This window comes from Vipera ursinii (genome assembly GCF_947247035.1).
Source record: "Vipera ursinii genome assembly, chromosome: 6".
NCBI classification, from domain to species: Eukaryota; Metazoa; Chordata; class Lepidosauria; order Squamata; family Viperidae; genus Vipera; species Vipera ursinii.
In genome coordinates, this window is record NC_139515.1 from 63986925 (window position 1) to 64006182 (window position 19258).

Consider the following 19258-nt stretch of genomic DNA (forward strand, 5'->3'; position numbering starts at 1 on the left):
GCAGAAGTTATCTGAATATTAGCACATGATATATAATACTATTCAGAAATCATTCCCTAAACTAGGGATAAAATCTATGGTGGAAACAGTTTGGTGTTACCACCAAATATTTTTTGTTATAGATATTTTATTAATTTTTTATAGTTACAAATCTTTAGTGCTTATTAAACAACATGTTGTCTGGGTCCACATATTTGACATTAATAATAATACAGTTTCCATTCCTATTCTCTACTCCGTTTTTCTAGCCATTTGTAAAAGTTATCCCGTGTTTGAAAATATTCTGTGTCTTCTTTCCCTTTCATTTTCAATGTAAGCCTGTCCATGCTTTCTTAACATTTTCAATAGCCACATATGCAGTGGTGGGATTCAGCCAGTTCACACCACTTCAGCAGAACCAGTAGCTAATTTTTGTTGCCCAGGCCCAGAATGGACTTCCAGAAGCGGTATCCACACAGAGTACTGGTTGTTCACATATTTGAATCCCACCACTGCACATATGTATTTTTGACCAAAATTTTTTTCCTTTGGGACTTGTCCACCAGTATGTGCCTGGCTTTTGCCTACATTTCCTACATTGCCTACATTTCCAACAATTACTAGACATATTTTTAAACATTTTATATAAATTTTCTTTATAAGTAGCTATCCTTATTTTATAGTTTCTTTCCCACAAATTTTGCCATTTTTCTAATTCTACATTGTGCCCAATTTTTTTTGCCCAAGTTATCATTGTTTCTTTGACTTGTTCATCTTCCATTGTCAAGTGTAACAAAACTTTATAAAGCTTCTTAATCAATTTTTCATCTGATGACAATAGTATCAAACACTGTTTGGTCTTTAAAGAAACCATATGTTTTGGCATCTTTTTCATTTCTCATTTGCATTTGCAAGTGTGGCCACCATGATAGCTCAATGCCTTGTTCTTCCAATTCTTGTTTAGTTTGTAATTTCCCTTCAGTATTCAAAATGTCTCTATAGATCACAAATTTCTCATAGTTGATAAATTTGGGTGTGCAAATGCTTCCATTGTTGACATCCATCCTGGTATTTTCATATAAATTTTCATTTTTATCTTTCCCCATGTTAAAAGCAAGGCATTTCTTACATAGGGATTTTGAAAGTATTTATGGATTTTATTCTTCCCATATCATAGAAAAGCGTGCCAACCAAGTTGTAAGTTGTGTTCTTCTAAGTATAGTAATCTTTTGTGTCTAAGGGTTATCCATCCAATGCAGCTGCTTGATAGTATAGAACTCAGTCTGGTAACCCAAATCCTCCATTTTCTTTTGCTTCTTGTAACACTTTTAGTTTTATTCTTGCTTTTTTCCTTTGCCAGATAAATTTCAAAAATGATGCATTTAACTCATCCAAAAAAAAATCTCTAATTCTATAGGTATTGCTTGGAATAAAAAAGTAGTTTTGGTAAAATATTCATTTTTACTGTCGCCATTCTTCCCAACATTGATGGTTGTAAATTTTTCCATTTTTTCAAGTCTAATTTAATTTGCTTTAATAGTTTAAGATAATTATCTTCTTTTAATGTCGCACACCTTGCTGTTAAGTATATCCCCAGGTATTTAACTTTCTTAACTATCTAGAGGTCTGTTTTTTCTGATTGGTTTTTTGTTTATCTGTAAGGTTTTTGACTTATCAGTTTGGTCTTATGCTTCTCCAAATTCTTCAATTTTGTCAATAATTTAGGGCTTGTCTCCAAGGGGTCTTCTAATATAAATACCAAATCACCAGCAAATGCACCACTGAATATTTGATTTAAATGCTACATATTCAAAAAGCTAGATCACTTTCCTTCTGTCTAACCTCAGTAGATTACCATGGGATCAAATAAGATCAAATCAACATACATTGCCTAGAACTCGATGAAAGAATAATAAATTCAAATATTATAAAAAATTCAACAAGATAACACTCTCACAGCCATTTGTGAAATGGCTTATCTAAGCAATGGCAACAAAAGCCCACTAAAAAGAGTTCTTTGATTTGTGTTTTTTTTCATTTAGGATTGTGCTGTCATTGAATAGTAGGCTATGACAAACATGTATATGTCAATCTTTCCTAAAAATTATATTTCTAGTTTATAAATAAACCAACAGAAAACAGAGCAAGGTCATTCATTTCAATTGGCTCTACCGTCCTCTGGATTGGTTCATTGGTTCTTGACACCTTGGATGGATCTCTCCTGGATCTCTCCTGGGGGGGGGGGAATCTGTTCTACTACTTCCACTCTCCCCCATTTCTGAAGAGTCTACATGTAACTTCATTCTGTGACTGTGCATAATTCTAAAATGAGAGAGAAATATAGGTGAATACCGAGGCTCTCTGTTGCAGATGTTCACCACATGACACATGTGGCATGGAAACCTAGCTTCTCTCTTGCCACAATTCCAACCATGAGGAAGGAGACCATTAAAAGCATTGAACTTTCTTTTCCTTGTAGCACATAAAAAGCAGGCTAAAGCAAAGGAATTCACTTTGAAAATGTAAAGGAGGTTTACATTTAAAAGAGGAAAAAAAACCTGTGTCTGGTAAGTCTCCATAAAAACAGTCTTCCACAAGTCCACCTCCTCTGAGAAACCCTTTTTATGAAGGCTTACCCAAAGTGATGTCTTCCTGATGCAGCATAAGCCATTGAATGTCCTAATATTCTGACTTAGAGGAAAGGAAATACCAATATGTCATTGGGCTAATGCAGATCACAGCCAAACTGTTCCTCATGCAATTGGAAGCCCTTCACTCCAGTGATTATGTGCGGCAATTGTATATGCTGCAAACAAACACACACCTTTTCAGGATTAGTTCAGCTGGCTTCTACCTAACAAGGTATCTACAACACAGATGCAGATACTATTCATACATCCCAAATGCTGTCACAGATCAGAGTACAGCAATCTTGGACGAGCTTGTCCTACGCTGCAGCCTCTTGGGCCACTTTAACATCTAAAACACAAATCTGAGGGGCCTCCAAATCTAAGATGATCATCCATCAGTTTTTTAGGCTGGCACATACCAGCAGCATTCTTTTCTCTCCTGTGATCTAGACTGACATCTCAGGTTTTGAAAACTAAATCTCATTTTCTCAATAGAGGATTGCGAATTCAGAATAAGTGTCTTAAAGGATCTTTTTCTCAGCAACCACTGACCTCCCATGGCCAAAAGGTGGCATTACATTATCTTTACCTCAAATTATTGGCCTTTGGGAATACAGGTAATTAGTACAGTACAATGTAAAATGCTTCTAATCAACAAACCTAGGTTAAATTGTTAATGTAGTTGGTGTTTTTATTCCCATTCCCTATGGACAATTCTACAGAGAGTCATCTTTCTCCCATAGTAATAAATACGTTCTGCCTGAGTGCAGTCCAACTGAGCAGAACATTTGCAATAATAATAAACACAGAGATTACCTTTATCTTTCTTACTTTGCCTGAGGTATTGAAAACAGCTGATTTTTCCTGAGTCACACTGATGTTTGTTCTAAGTCCAGCATCATCAATCATGACTAGCAGCAATTTCAAGGGAGCCAGTGAGGTTAAGGCATTTTCCCATCCTGCTATCTGAGATCAGACCTAGCATAAAGTTGAACACATAGTCGGGAATGGGTATTGAGCTGTAGAGTTTTTTAAGGTAACTTTTGTTAATTAATTTTAAGGCAATAATTGTGTGAAACAGTGTTATGCCAAACTCAGCATTATTTGCATTCCTTTCCTTTAAAATCATGGGATAGGTTGGTGATAAAGCATGATTTTACATTTTTGGAATCGTATGCAAGGGAGAAAAATCAGTTCCTCGCAAGTTCAGTCTGATTTCTTTAAAGATCTCTTAATGTGATGGAGAGAATTAGAATAAAAGCTGATCTTTCTTATATTTAGAAAATATTTTTATTGGCGAAAGATAACTACAACAGGAACAAAATGCAATAGTGACAATATAAAAATCCTATAAGCACCATAAGGATTAAAATAAAGAGGAAAGAAAACCAATATTATAGAAATCATGTGGTATCGTGTAGTATCGATTTGTATCAATATGGGATTCTTTATCAATATTCAATATGGATCAGATATTACTTTCTAGCTACCAGCATTCATGGGGGCAGATAGGAAAGCTGATAGAAAATCTAGGTCTCCTTTGCACACATGACCAATCTGAATTCCAATATTGTCTAGCTGTTTGATAGGACATTATGTGCACAGCAGGAGACAATAGTGGATACAAATACTGTTAAGACATGGGGTTCATCCTTTCTGAAGGCTGCTTCCATATCTGGATGTCTAAAGTAAGATAGGGCATTCATGTAATAGTGGTGAGGGAACTGTTCTTCTCTGCTGCCCATTTGTTAGTTTATACAGTAACAGCAGTCTGAAGCCTTAAACATGCCCCTGATGTTCGGTTGCTGATCCTTTCCTAGTATGCTAGCTAGACCATGTCTCTGTGAACTTTGGATATTACGTATACTACTACATATTACCACTACTACTGAAAGTAATAAAGAACTATAACAGGACTGACTTCCCCATGAATTTGCACAAACTTCTTAACTAGGATTGATTCACACCTGCAGCTGAGTTTATGGGATAATAATTATTCACTAATCAAGTTACGTCTATATATGTATGAATTGGCTCCATACAACTTTCATACGGTTTTTTTCCAATGGCCCTAAATTGTGCTGTTATTTGTTCCACATTGGTTAATAACAGATTGATTTGCCATTTTTAAAAGTCAATTTATAATCAAAATTCTTGAAAATAACCTAATAGAAAAGACGTTACAGGGAACGTTAACTGCAGCAGTATAAGCCTGGGACTATGGTACAATGCACATGGTACAATGTGAGCAGATACAAATCACATGGCTTGTCTATAAGATTACTTAACGACAGCATTGGCTCAGATAAATGCTCCCTTGCCACTGCCACCCACATAGCAAGACACCTGCCCTTCTATCATGTGCATGATCCATCTGGCACACTATATTGAAAAGCTAAACAGATAGTTGTTGAAACCCAGTCAAGAAAAACCATGCTTATCTTCTAGTGGGAAAAAAGCAATAGGGAAAAAAAATAACATGTCCAGATGACAGAGCAGAAAGATGCAACACATTATTTATTATGAGATAAAAAGTAGACAATCCAGTCTACACACCTAACATACATTCACGTTAACTCCACACTTTTAAGATAATCAACTTTCTTCTTTATAAGAGGCAAAATTATTGTCTGCCTGTTAACAGTCTCCCAAGCCCTCATACATTTTCATGAAATGTTTACAAAAAAGGAGAAATGATATTTGGAGACATCATTCATTATTATATTCAGTAATTACAACCTGCTATTATAGAATTAGTAATCAATTTCTTAGGAAGATGCAGGCAGCTCTAAAAGAAATGTAGGTCAATCTTGCTCACCCAGGGACTAAACTATATTCTCATTGTTATGCACATAAATTAGGCATAGTATTTATTGAACTAATCTATTGTTGTGTGATTATGCAAGAGCAAGAGTTACGCTTGGCCTAGCAACCTAAATTCAGAAGTTGCAAATAATGGGGAGTGTGGAACCTGGAACTTTACCCTGAATACTATTTTCAATACTTTTCCAGCTGTGAGAATCAGTATTTAATGTAACAGAATAATAGAGGGACAAGAATAAGAAAATGTATTCTATCCAGTGAACCAGATACCTCATAATTTTACTGAGATAGCAATTTGCTGCTATTCCATTAGCTTTTTGATAAAATGGACACATATCTTAACCCCTGTGCAATGCACATAAAAAAGCAGAGTTTGGCTGCATCTTGATTTTTTTCAAGATTCAGATACTTTTTTCCAGGCATACAGATGAATGATTGTAGAATTGAAAAAAACAAATGTAAAAAGCTAAATTAAACCAAAATTTATATCCTTATAATTTGACCCAAATATCCTTTGGAAACCAATAAACCCCATTAGGCATTTGGGGTGGACTAATAAGAACATGCTTCCCTTTCTGCAGAGTTATGTAGCATCAATGAACTCCACAGAAATTAAATAAGAGATTGTGCCATACCATTTGTATGCCTGGTGGTTTCTGCTCCCCTGCAGAAATCTCTATTTTGTGTTGTAAGTTTTATATCCCAAACAACGAATGAAGACACTTTAGAGAAATACTGAACAGCATTACTTCATTTAACTGCTAAGATATGTTTCAATGCATCTATATCCTTGTATCTGTCTAAATCACAAAGCATGAATTACAAGTAAATGATAATATTTTGTGTTATTGTTATCCAAGTATTTTGTTTTGCTGATATTTTTACATTTGGCTGCTTGTTCTAACATTTGTGATTTAAGTCCAGCTTCAATTCATACTCACTAACTTTAGAATTCACATTGGATGGCTTTCTCATTAGAGAACATTCTAGGCAGGAATGTGATCAGAATTTACATAGGGTTTTGTTCCTTTGGTTCATGAAAATACTTCTCAAATTCTGGACATGTAGCAGTTTAGATGATACGCAGCATTTTTTGCTGTATCAGAACTGTCCTTCTGCCCTTGCCCTTTATTCTTCAATGATAATAAGAAAAGATTATTAGTAAACGCTATCCTCTTTATATTTTATTAAACAGCTCCCATGCGTTACAGTAATATTAACTCTTGCTTCCTCTACCCAGTGCTTCTACAATCTACACCATCAAAATTATAATTCATAACTAAATAGATGATGATGATGATGATGATGATGATGATGATGATGATATGATTCTCCCTTTACCAGTCTACATATGTGAGTGCAGGGATAATATATTTGCAACCTGGTACTCTTCAGATACCTTTAAATAAAATTTCTATCAGCTCCAATATGGCCAGTAGTAAGAGGTTAAGAACAATGATTATCTATTCTTCCAAAAATGTTTGTGCCAATATTACTGCAGATAGATAGTATCAAATATATTGTTTAATGCAATGTGCTTCAGCTCCCCTTAGTTGGTTAGATTCAATCAAGACTATGTTTTCTGCAGTCCCAGCATTTATTTTATTTATCATGTTTAGAAACTGCCCATCTCCCTCACCGGGAGAAATAGAAAGACATTAGAGGTTGTGGGTTGTAATTATATATTTCAACTCTAAAATAGTACTAAAATAGTACTACGTTTCCTATCCCTAAAATCTGGAAAAAAGCCCTCTTTTCTTTCCTTCCACCTTTCCCAGCATTATAGAGATCTAGATATCCAAAATAGGCTACAATGAGATGGAGCAAATGAATATCAAGTATCAACACTATGGACATTATGTCATGTAAACCCTAAATCCTGAGCTGAATAGCTGAATAAACTATTATTAAGTTACCCACAAGTATGCTTTTGTAGTTTCTCTTGTATCATATTCAAACTCACAAATTTGCCTTTTATAAATGTATAATCCCTGCAAGTAAAATTTTTAATATAAATTTCTTTGGTAACAGCAACATTTCTAAAAATTGGGTAATTGTTTCTTCATCAACAATTTTCATTCTTTGTTTGGCTATTGTCCTTCTTTTGAAATTTCTCAATTTTTTCCAGAAACTTTATCACTGACTGACTGCTTCTCAGGGTGGACTGACAGGTTTTTGAAGACACTGATTTTAGAGCATACTCAGAATGAGTTATACCGGCACTGTAATTATACCCTTTTTTGTTAGATCTGTCTCTCACACTGCTTCACCATTTTGTAAAATAAAAACAAAACTGTTAACTTCTACAGAAAAGAAAGTGAAGTATAGTGTGAATTGAATCTTAAGAAATGAATACAAGAGGGAATTGAACTGTATCTTGGAGGTTCCAAGGGAATATCATAGGCAACTTTTCTGTTACGCCAAGCTTTTTTCAAACTTCCTTGAGAGCTGCTACCTTGACCCTGTCAGTCAGAATCAATGCATCTAATGGTTTTGCTTCTGCAGAACTTTTTCTAATTTGAAAAATAAACACAACCTGTGATGATTGAAAAAAAGGAAGCACCCATTTTACAGTTCGTGACTCATTTTCTTTATTTCAGCTGTTCTGATTATTTAATTTCACCATCCAAAATGCATTACTTTTACAGCAGTTGGTTTACATAGAGATCCAGTTTGCTGTTATGGCCTGATTGAGATCAACCTCTGGATTCAGGCTTTGAGGCAGACTTAAATCATTTTCCATTTTGTCCCCCACAAAGGATTTTGACAATAAGGGCAGTTTTACAAAAGCTGGAACAGGTGAGGAAATTAGGAGAAAATATGTATGCAAACGGGTATGTCGGCCTTAGTGTGATTTATGAGACCAAGATCAACTGTTCCATTTTGAACTCCTTCAAGAAAGGGGGGAAAAACTCTGCTAAAATAATGTGAAATAATAATGATGATGATCTCGTTTCGGCTTTTTGCTTGGGGAGTCATGAAGGGCTGATAGCAGAGGCTACTTCAGCAGATAGTCAACCACAGGAGCCGTTTCTGCTCCTCACAGATTCGAGGGCAGCGGCTGCACAAATCTTAAATGTGGCTGTCACTCAATCACAACGAAAGGGGGAAGGAAGGAGCGGTTGAGGCCGTTGGACAAATGCCTCGAACGCGCAGCAGCCTCAACCCCTCGCTGCCCTTTCCTAAAGCGGGATGGGGGGCAGGGAGCGGCTGCAGCAGAGTACGCAGGCGTCAAAAACTCAGTTAACCTTGCGTGAAGCGAGCCAGACGCGAGAAAGTACATGAGAGCTAAAGAGCCGTGTAAGAAAGTCCATTATTTAGAACGGCGGGGACGGGGTTGAAAGGGACGGTTCATTCTCTTCTACATCGCTTTGGGGCCTAAATGGAGACTCCAGAGAAAGCACAAGTAAATATATAAAGGATTCTCTCATCAATCAGAACAAACTTTTCTTTGAAAATTGATATACAAACTAAACGACTTTTTTTGTCCAAATGGTACAATCCATCTGCATTTAACCAATCATAAAATAGTCTCTTAGGGGTATCATAAATTACCGGGTAGAACTACGACGCTAAGGCCAACGCACGCTAAAATTGTAGCCTAGAATGACATCATCCTTTGCCTGAGCGTGGAGGGAGCAGGACGGCGTCGTGCCAAAGAAGAAGAGATTGACCATCGACCTTATCAATCACAAACTGAATTTCTTTTGAGCGACATATGCTGAGAACCAATACTCTGAGGCCAGAGGCAGTGCCCTGGCCAAAAGGCGGGAAAACATGAAAGTGACAGCCAATGGAAACGTTCTAGCGAGGCGCTTAACCAATCCACTTTTCCTATTTGGAATCCTCCGATGGAAGCATCAGCCAGTGAATGGAAGAGTAGCGGGGTTCTTCGTGTACTGTTGCTAAGAGAGCTTCGTATTGTATTTCCCTGCGGCCAAGAAGAAAAGGCGGTGAATGTGGGGCTATATTGTGTGTGTGTCTCTTTCTCCCCTCTGCATCACAACCGCCCCTCCGCTTCCATGAGAGCCTGATGTCTCTGGGCTCCATTTAATCTCTCACATCTCAGTCCCAATAAATGCACATCTCTTCCTCCAGCTTCCCCGAAGGCCCATTTTTATGGTGAAGATCAATACAGGCCATGGTGAAACTGGCTGCCAAATGCATCGTGGTGGGTGAGTCCCCAAACTGGCCGCCACTGTTTTCAGTTGTATCTTTTTTTTTTTTAAACAGGGCCTGGATAATCCTAAATCAAGATTTGGGTCAGGAAACTCAGTTCCTTCCCCGCGGTTTCCTATCAAAAATTGCACTTAAAATGAGTTGGGTAATTTGGAAATAAGGACGAGGAATCTGCTTGATTCTCAGTAGGATAAGATTCCTCCTAACCTTAAATTTAGCAGCCAAGCTGTAATGTGGCTTCTTTGGCTTGGTGTCATGCTGGTATATTTAGAAAATTGTTAAAATGTGTTTAGGCTTAGGAGAATGAGGCTTAGGAGAATTGTGAACCCAGTCACTTGCTGGTTGCTGCTTTGCAACAGTTCAGGATTTTTTCCTGCCTTACCTAGGGATGCCAGCAATCTGAAACTTTTGATATTTCCTTCATGCAAATCACGTGTTGTACTGTTGTGCTAAAAATTTTAACCAGTGAGAATTGCTTCAAAGGCAGTTTGATGGAGCACACGTTGAATCAGTTTCCTTACCTTTATAGGACAGTGTTCTTTCCCTACGTGCCTGTTAGCTTGAGTGTCTTTTGGCATCTCTAAATCCAGGGCTTTTCAAACTTAAGGCTGCAGAACTTGTTAGCTGAAAAATAATTCTCAGAACCCCAATAAAGACTTTTTTCCTGTTTTTTCTATTAGTCTCTCAAAACCTATACAAATATTTACATTGCCAAGATCTACACTGCATTGGCACAGGGTCTGTACTGCAGTGGGTGATGAGAGTCAGGGTGGACTAGAGCAGTAAGTTAAGACAGACATACGGGTAGGATGTGTTAATGGTGGAGAAAGGTGATTAAGGGCAGCTGGGTAAATCCCTGTAGTATGGCATAGACAATAGTATATTGTGTAAGAAGTACCTGAACCCCAAATTGTGAGTTGTATATCTGTGTTCTAAATGAGGTCTGTACCACATACAGGCCGCCAGGCAGGCAATTGACATTTAAAAAAAAATCACCATCACTAGGAAGAACTGCCACCCTAAAAAACACCATGCTAAGCATCTTTTTTTTATTATGTGTGCCTTTTGTTTTTGCCCATTTTCATCTTCATGGTATCCTTTCTGAGGTGTTTGATGATTGGAAGTACATATGAAATTTCTATTGCCAAGTCATCATAGATTAAAATAGTATTCTAAGGAGAGCCTTATTGTTTAATTATTCCAAGCATGGAATTTGTCCCACATACCAATATTAAAGAGAATGCTGGAGGTTGGTGCTTCATTCTGTACAATGTCTGCTTCCTATTTAACTTCAAGCATTTTTTTAAAAAAAAATTAAATTCAACCCAGCCAGGAAGCCTGGAGGATACTATATGCATACCCTTGACTCACCCTTGAATTTCTATGGGTTTAGGCTTTACACAGAAAGCTTAGTATAGATATATATATATTTGTTGTTTAACATAGCAAATAATAATAAAATGGAAGAGAACTCACAATTTCTTAAGTACAAATGGCTTAATCAAAGAGCTTTTTTATCCGTTTGTGATGCAGGTGATTCAACTGTGGGGAAGACTGCTTTGGTCCAGATGTTCTGCAATGATGGGGCTCAATTTCAGAAAAACTATACCCTGGTGAGCCTTATGAGAGATACTGAGGAACTAAGTATTAATTATGATCTTTAAGATCAATATTAGAATTTTTTTTAAATGCTAGAGCCGGTTTATACCTTTATCCAACCAGTTATTTTCAGGTGGGAAAACTATTCCATTCCATTTTCCACTACATACATACACATAAAAAAGGGAATGGGCATCCCTACAGTAGCCTGTTTATATAGACGCTCAATTGGAACTGGCAGATATAATGCCGATCTGACCTTTACATGCCATTTTCTATTTGAAATATATTTGTGTTACTTTAGACCGTTGGCTAAATATATGTATGAACTGATCCCCAAGCAATATAGAATAAACTTTAAAGACTTTTAATAAAAAATATATATTTAAATTAAGTGAATACATCATTTTTCATTCTAATTTTGTTGCTTTCAGCCAAGATCTTACTATCCAGTATTTGAGTTTCTCTGACTTAAAAATATCGAGCGCTGGGTATTGTGAAGGGTCACTTGAGAGACCTAACAAGTTGTAAACTGATTTTATTATTATTTGATATATTTTTCTATGTTCTGAACGATAGACAATAGGAGTGGAACTATTGATGAAGACAGTACCTATTCCAGGAACAAATGATAGCGTGGTAAGATTGACTATGATTTAGAATTATATTTTTTTAAAAAACTCCTTGAACAGACAGTTTTGTCAGAAATACTGTTTGTGTTTTATTAAGTTTAGCTATTTGTGTTCAGCTGCATGCGGAACTTTAATATTGCCTGTATAGAAATAGGGATGGCATTTCATTGTCTGAATTGTTTAATCTGAATTTCTCCCATATTAAAAAAATAGAAATAGTCATAATTAGTTGCATTATGATTTCAAATTTATTATAGCCACCCACTCCCATGAACTCTGGGTGACTTATAAATACCAAACAATAAAAGCAGTTAAAAATATACAGCACCAGAGGGACCACAAACTTAGGCAATCATAACAATAACATACCAAACCAAAACAGGCTCACAAACACATCATCCCAAGCCTAAGGCCAAAGCCAAGTCTTAAAGTTGTTTCATAACCCTAGGACAGAGGGAACTGTCCATACCTCTGGAAGGTGCTGTCCAAAGAGTAGGGCCATAACAACGAAGGCATGCTTCCTTAGTCCCATAAAACAACAATATTCAATAGAGATCTGGAGCACATCCACTCTGCTAGATCATATTGGTGGTCCATAAAGATTGGAGGTAGGCAGTCTCTAAGATATCCAGGCCCTAAGCTATAAAGGGCCTTATAGGTAATACCGAGCATATTAAATTGCACCTGAAATCTATTGGCAACCAATCACCATAGTAACAATGCTGAGAGGCACCCATTAATGCTTGCACTTTTGCATTTTGTACCAACTGTGACTTCCGGATAGTCTTCAGGCAACCCCATGTACAGCACATAACATTAATCCAATTTCTTTGATACTATACAAGTAGACCTCAACTTACAACAGTTTGTTTAGTGACCATTCGAAGTTTCAACAACACTGAAAAAAGTGACTTAGGACCATTTTTCACACTTATGACGGTTCCGGCATCCCCATAGTCACATGGATAAAATTTGGATGCCTGGAAACTGACTCAAATTTATGACGGTTGCAGTATACCAAGGTCATGTGATCCCCTTTTGCAACCTTCTGACAAGCAAAGTCAATAGGGAAGCCAGACTTGCTTAACAACTGTGTTGATAATTTAACAACAGTGATTCACTTAACAAAAGTGGTAAGAAAAGTCATAAAATGGGACAAAGCTCAGTTAACAAATTTCTCACTTAGCATAAATTTTGGGTTCCGTTGTGGTCACCAGTCAAGGACTACCTATATTTGCTTTATCCCGCCTTCTTTAAATACAAATTGCATTATGTAAACTTAATAAATATTATAAATATCTTTATTTGCATGGAATGTTCAGCATAGTATTTTCTTATTTTGAGTTTTGTATATTTTTGTTTGAGGAAAGCCAATGTTTTGAAGATGGTATTTGTGTCATCAGAAAACCCAGTAAGAGGAAATGCATGAATATATTCACAACACAACTTATGGGAATTTATTTTAAACCTTTTGTGTCAAATTAATTTTAAGATCCCATAGTCATTGAAAGTCTTGTATTTTTGCATCAGAAATACATAACTGTTAAATTGCCATTTGCTGTTTTGTTTACAGTATGTATTAAGTTAACTGGGAATAATACCTGACCTATTGGTTTATGTAAAGAAAAATAGTTCGAGATCTATGGACCATTCCTTGATCTCACACCATTTCAGCTGTGTATTGTGGTGATTCAGCACCACCGGTTGGTTCTTGAGGGAAGAGGGGGCTTGAGAGAATGGCATCTTTGCAACTTAGGTGTGGCCTGGAGCTATTCTGTCTATGGAGTTTGAATTTATGATCTTAACTCAATAAATTATATTTATCTTTTATGCTGCAGGCTGATTAGCCATTTGCGGAAAGAGACTTTTCCCCCTAGCCATGTCTGAAAATTCTAGAATTCAAAAACTGTTCTGAACTATGGAATATTTTTTAATTAAACAGTGTATTTGTTCTCTTTTCAGGAACTCTTCCTCTTTGATTCAGCAGGCAAAGAACTCTTTTCTGAAATACTATATAAATTGGCAAGTATAAAAATCTTCATTCAACTGTCTTTTCTCCTGGAAGATCTGCTGTTTGTTTGGATACTGTGATTCTTATTTAAAATGCTTTATTTTATTTGTTTTATTTCAGTTATAGTATATGCCACCTAATTTTTAAGACTTTTCACAGCGTACAATAAAGAAGAGGTAAAACATGTTTTTTTTCACAAAATAGAAAAACATCCAGAGAAAATGAACACCATCTCACAAATCAGACAAGCTAGCAGGGGGTGCACCCACTCTGCCCCAAGGCCAAGAGAAAAAGCTAGATCTTAAGGGCTTGTCTAAACAAGATTGGGGAAACAGACATGCAACTGTCTAGGGGGAATGTCATTTCAGAGCACAGGCAGAGTCACTGAGGCTCTGTTTCCAGAGTTCCATTCGGTGGAATTGCTTAATAGATCCTGAGTATGCTAGATCAGCAAATAGTCTCTAAAGTACCTATGCCGTGTAGAGTCTTATAGGTGATAACCAGCACCTTCAATTGTATCTGGAAGCCAGCTGGGAGCCATGAAGCATTGGTGTTACGTGGCAGTACTAAGTATCCCCGGAACTGCTTTTGCTGCTGCATTCTGGACCAGCTGCAGCTTCCAAATGGTCTTTTAAGAGCAATCCCATGTAGAGCACACTGCAGTGGCTCAAATGCAAGATGACCAAAGCTCCAGTCCTTTACCAAATGAATTAGATAAATCATAAGAAATTCTGTCTCAGGTTTTTTGGATCAACAGGACTCCCATCTGGCCTGTGAAACCAAGGCCATTCCCTCCCTGAAGTCCTCTTTCCCAAAGGAAAGCACTAGGGCAGTCCCCAAGCTTTTGTTCATTTGTTATTTTCCCCAGGTATAAAAATGTCAAGGAATGAAAGTGGCTGATGAGCACTGCCTTATTTGCTGGGTTTCTTAACTGAGTTCATTCACTCCTTACCTGTGTCTGCATAGAAAAAAAGTGCAGAGATGGATTATTTTAAGGCAGGGGTGTCAAGCGTCACGTGACGTGTCGCGATGTATCACGACTTTTTCCCCATTGCTGGAGCTGGGATGGGCGTGGTTTTGGAATAACGCATCCAGCCTGCGGGCTGGCAGTTTGACACCCCTGTTTTAAGGGTGCAGCTTTGTGGAAGAAAACCATAACTCATCATTTAGGAGGTGTCCCAGATAACAAATATGCCCCTTTAGCAAGAAAACATGCTATATGTCTTCATGCAATGGTAGCTGGTCTGATTCTTATGCTAGAAAATACAGTTGTGTTATTTTCTATACCTTAATTGTTCAGAGACCTTGAATATGTATTCTTGTCTTGCATGTTTAAAACACAGAAGTAGCTATAACTGTTTTAATTTGTTTTTTAATTGACAATTCAAAGAATAAAGTTTAATTGCAGTTAAAGGCATCATTTTCTCTTCCTTATTTTATTTCTGTTTGAAACAAATTGCTTTGTTTCCTTGGAAATGGCTGATACTCCGGACTTTAAAACAAATGTACTCTTATTAAATGTTGTTTTGTTCGTTCACACATTTTTATTTATTTACTTAAAAAACATGTCCCCTTTTATAAGTAGATGACATTTCCGAATGGAATTGCCTGTGGATTTTTGTAAAAAAAAATTAGACTATTTTAAATTGGATTTTATTATGTTTCTTCAACACAACATTTTGCCATTTTTCTTATAGAGGATGTAAGGGTGATTTATTTCAGCATAATTTATAATATTTTCCTTTTACTATATAGTGGGAACAGCCCAATGCCCTGTGCATTGTGTACGATGTCACCAATGAGCAATCTTTCAATAACTCTGCTCAGTGGCTAGAAAGGCTAAAAATCCAGACATCAGGTATTCATATTCCAGGTAGGAAATTTTAAATGTCTTTGCATATATATATATTTTCTACAGCTCATACTCCTCAAATATGCTGGAAAACAGAACCTGAATTCCAAACAATTGCTCTCTTCAGTTTACTCAGCCATACAATGCAGAATTGTAAAAATTTATATTCTAGCTGATTCCTTTGTCATCCTTTTCTCTTGATAAACGTCAGACTATTCTTTTTAACTTGTTGGCTTGCTTATCTGTAACAATCCAATATTTCCTTTCTTTCTTTCTTTTTTTTAGCTGTCCTGGTGGGCAATAAGATTGATTTAAGTGATAGGAGAGTTGTAGAGCGCAAACAAGCACAACAGTGGGCAGAAGCAAATGGCTTGGAATACTGTGAGATATCAGTAGTGAGTAGCTTTACTTTACTGGATATATGTAAGTGCAGTTATTTGCATTTTAAGTAAAGGCTGATTACTTTGGTTGATTTATGCAGTAGCTTGATGAAATAACTACTAACCCATTTGTAATTTTTTTTTCTCTTTACAGAAAGAGATGGAAAATTTTGAAGCTCCTTTTCACATTGTGGCAAATTCTTTCTATCGATTGTACAAAGAGAAAGTAGAAATTTTTCATTCATTGGTGTGAGGTGTCCTTAAGTACAGTATGGTGGATTAAAAAGAAAACACACCCAACAAGGAAAATGGAAAGTAGATTTTTGTTGTCATTTGCTTTCCATCATAGAAAATTATAATTCTTCAGCAGTAATTTCAGGTCTCATCTGCTTATTGTTTGTTCTGTGATGGACCTTTTTATAAGAGACATTCTTTTTGGTTATCCTTTTTGCATGAATTCAGAGTGTAAATACTGTGAAATATTTAACAAATTTCATAAGGGTAAATCTATCAATTAATAAACATGCCATTACTCTGTACATTTCAACAATATGAACAATCTATTTCTTGCAGTTAAGTAATATCAAGTAATTGTTACTCAGAAATCAACACACAGTAAAAGTTATATTTTAACTTTAGTTTTCTGAAGGTAGAAATGATTAATTCTTAATCCTTAGAACTTTTTCTTCTGCAATTTTGTTCCTGCCATCTCAAAATACCATTTGGTGGAGTTCTGTTTGGATGTTAGTAGCTAAACCATTGTTATAGGCCTTTTTGTTGCCTTTTTTAACTGCAGGGGACCAATTATTTTAATGGAAGAAAAAGGTTGAGACACCATTTTACCCAATGTCATTCTTAATACTAAATTAGTTCTAAAAACATGGCAGGTTAGGAGATTTATTTGGCAGGGTTTCTTCGTATCTTACTTGTGTTGTAACTGGTGGAGTTTTCAACATTTCCATCATTGGTATACAAAGAATCTGCTGGGAATAATAAAAATGTGTTTATTTTAAACTGAAAGATTATATTGGGAATGTTTGTCACAATAAGCCAGGGGCTCAGAGCAGGTCAGGCCACATAGTTCCAAAATATCCTATTGTTTTAAAAAATGTAATGTTTCTGCCAGCTAGAAATGGGACAGAAACCCATCATAGATTTAATTTAAAACAAAAATGATAGAAATCCACAGATATGAAATTTGATATACCTTACTACATACAAAATGAGTGAACCGAAAACGAAGCTAGTGCATTGCTTGGGTAAATTTGAATTATATGAAAAAGGCAGGATTTCAAACCATCAGGTCTCCAATTTCACCAGAGGAGAAAATATTTTATTCCTGTTGCAAGAAATGGATAGGTCTTGCCTAGGTGTACTTGCTTCTAATTTACTTCAGTTTAGAATTGCTTTCCAAAACTGTTGCCCCTCTTGAACTAGCTTGCTTTCTTTTTCTTTTTCTGCTTGTGTGGCTGCTCAGTGCTTTTTGCAAAAGGTCATCTGGCTCATTAAGAAAGCAAAATCTGCAATTTAAAGACCACATCAAATGTTTTTCAACAAGTTTGAGTTGAATAGTTAGGTCACAAACTACACTATTCTGAGTATATTAATTTTTAGTTAAATGTATCTTTCAGATTTAAATCTGGTAACTGTACCCTAGGGCTGTGCACCTTTCCTGACTACCTGAATCTGTATGTATAAACACAAAACAATTTTGAGTTACCTTTGAAATTGCTGCACAAAACCTTTGAGAGATACAGCTTTCTTGACCCTTCAGCAGTAGGTTTGATGGCACGCTTTGATTATTTCACAAAGCATCCCTCTGAGTGCTTTGCACAGCCCTAGCTGTACCTTCTGTATCCCTCACACAACACTTACTAATATTCCTACATATTGCTGGATACTTAGAAAAGATCAACAGGTAATGAATACATTAATTATTTCAGTACACACAGTTAGCTGTGTTTGGGTAACTCCAAAAGGAATTGCATTCCTCAAGTTACCTTTACTACCATTATTGACTTTTTCATTTTCGAAGTGTACTTTGTTAAGCTGGAATAATTGGTAGAGAAAACTGCAAATTGAGAATGTTGGGCAGTTTGGCAAATGCCTTATTTCCAGTCCTGCATTGGAAGTTAGAACTGTCAAAGACGTTCCATTCCTAGTTTTGTTATGATCCTGAAGGAAGCTTTATATTTGGGGTATTCAGATATGAAGTTCTCTTAATCTTTGTGAGCTACTTGTCAGATGGCAGCATGAATGAAAAGATGTGTGACGGTGTGTGAGGTTCATTTGACAATACTGCTTCTCCAAGGAGTAAAGGAATAGTGCTCAAGTTCAAGCAAGCAGGCAGACATGGAATCTTGGGTGGATTTGATGAATTTGTGCTTTTAAAAATCTATGCACGTGTAAAGAAAAGCAGCAGATCATTTCTTAGAACTGATCTATTATGCCCACTCATATAGTAAAATGTAGATGAATTGAATCCAAGCCATTGATAACCACTGATTGTGAATGCATAATGAGCTCAGAGGCCACATGGAACATTGCATGTGGTTGATTGCAGAAATAACACAATATGATTGACAGAGCAATCTACCCCTGAAGTGGCTTATTCTGAACTAAGTCATAATGGAGATAGCCCAGTCCAATTTCATATTTGGTTCTGGATTAACATTGAGAAAAGCAAAATCCATAATCTAATGTAGGAAAAACATAAACAACTGCAACTTCAAATATAATATTTGTACATAATCTAGACTTTACCAAGATTCACATCAATATGTGAACATATTTTTAGCCACCATTCTTTTAAAAATAATTTTCTTTCAAATGTCTGTATTTTGTGGGGATAATTAACAAGCAAATGATGCAGCAATAATAGACTTTACATTGTTACTCCAAATTTTGTGTATGCCTAATAAGCCCCCCACCCTTTTAATTATTTTTTAGCATTCCTCGCCTCTTTTAAATTTTATATACTGATTTTAATATTTTATTGTACACCACCCAGATTTCTTCCGTGAGAAAGAGGCACTGCTCTTAAATATGATAGATAGATAGATAGATAGATAGATAGATAGATAGATAGATAGATAGATAGATAGATAGATAGATGGATGGATGGATGGATGGGTCAGAGGGGCAGATTAAGCTTGGCTTTAGTGGGAGAGTGT

The 19258-nt window shown here is 36.3% G+C and overlaps 2 protein-coding genes across 2 annotated transcripts in view; both read left to right on the forward strand.

Moving 5' to 3' along the window:
* The window catches only part of SSTR3 (somatostatin receptor 3), a 364665-nt gene that overhangs the window by 325673 nt on the left and 19734 nt on the right, over window positions 1-19258 (forward strand). The gene's annotated exons all lie outside the window — the stretch shown is intronic.
* Window positions 9306-17058, forward strand: IFT27 (intraflagellar transport 27). Its single transcript, XM_083365969.1, has 7 exons — window positions 9306-9607; window positions 11145-11224; window positions 11790-11849; window positions 13805-13864; window positions 15609-15726; window positions 15991-16100; window positions 16240-17058. Exons 1-7 carry the CDS (start codon window positions 9574-9576, stop codon window positions 16336-16338), a joined length of 561 nt encoding a protein of 186 aa, XP_083222095.1. The 5' UTR covers window positions 9306-9573; the 3' UTR covers window positions 16339-17058.

Coding starts and splice junctions, on each gene's coding strand:
- IFT27 (XM_083365969.1), top strand. CDS start 9,574: ATGGTGAAACTGGCTGCCAAATGCATCGTGGTGG. Junction 9,608..11,144: donor TGCCAAATGCATCGTGGTGG/GTGAGTCCCCAA, acceptor TTTGTGATGCAG/GTGATTCAACTGTGGGGAAG. Junction 11,850..13,804: donor CAGGAACAAATGATAGCGTG/GTAAGATTGACT, acceptor TTCTCTTTTCAG/GAACTCTTCCTCTTTGATTC.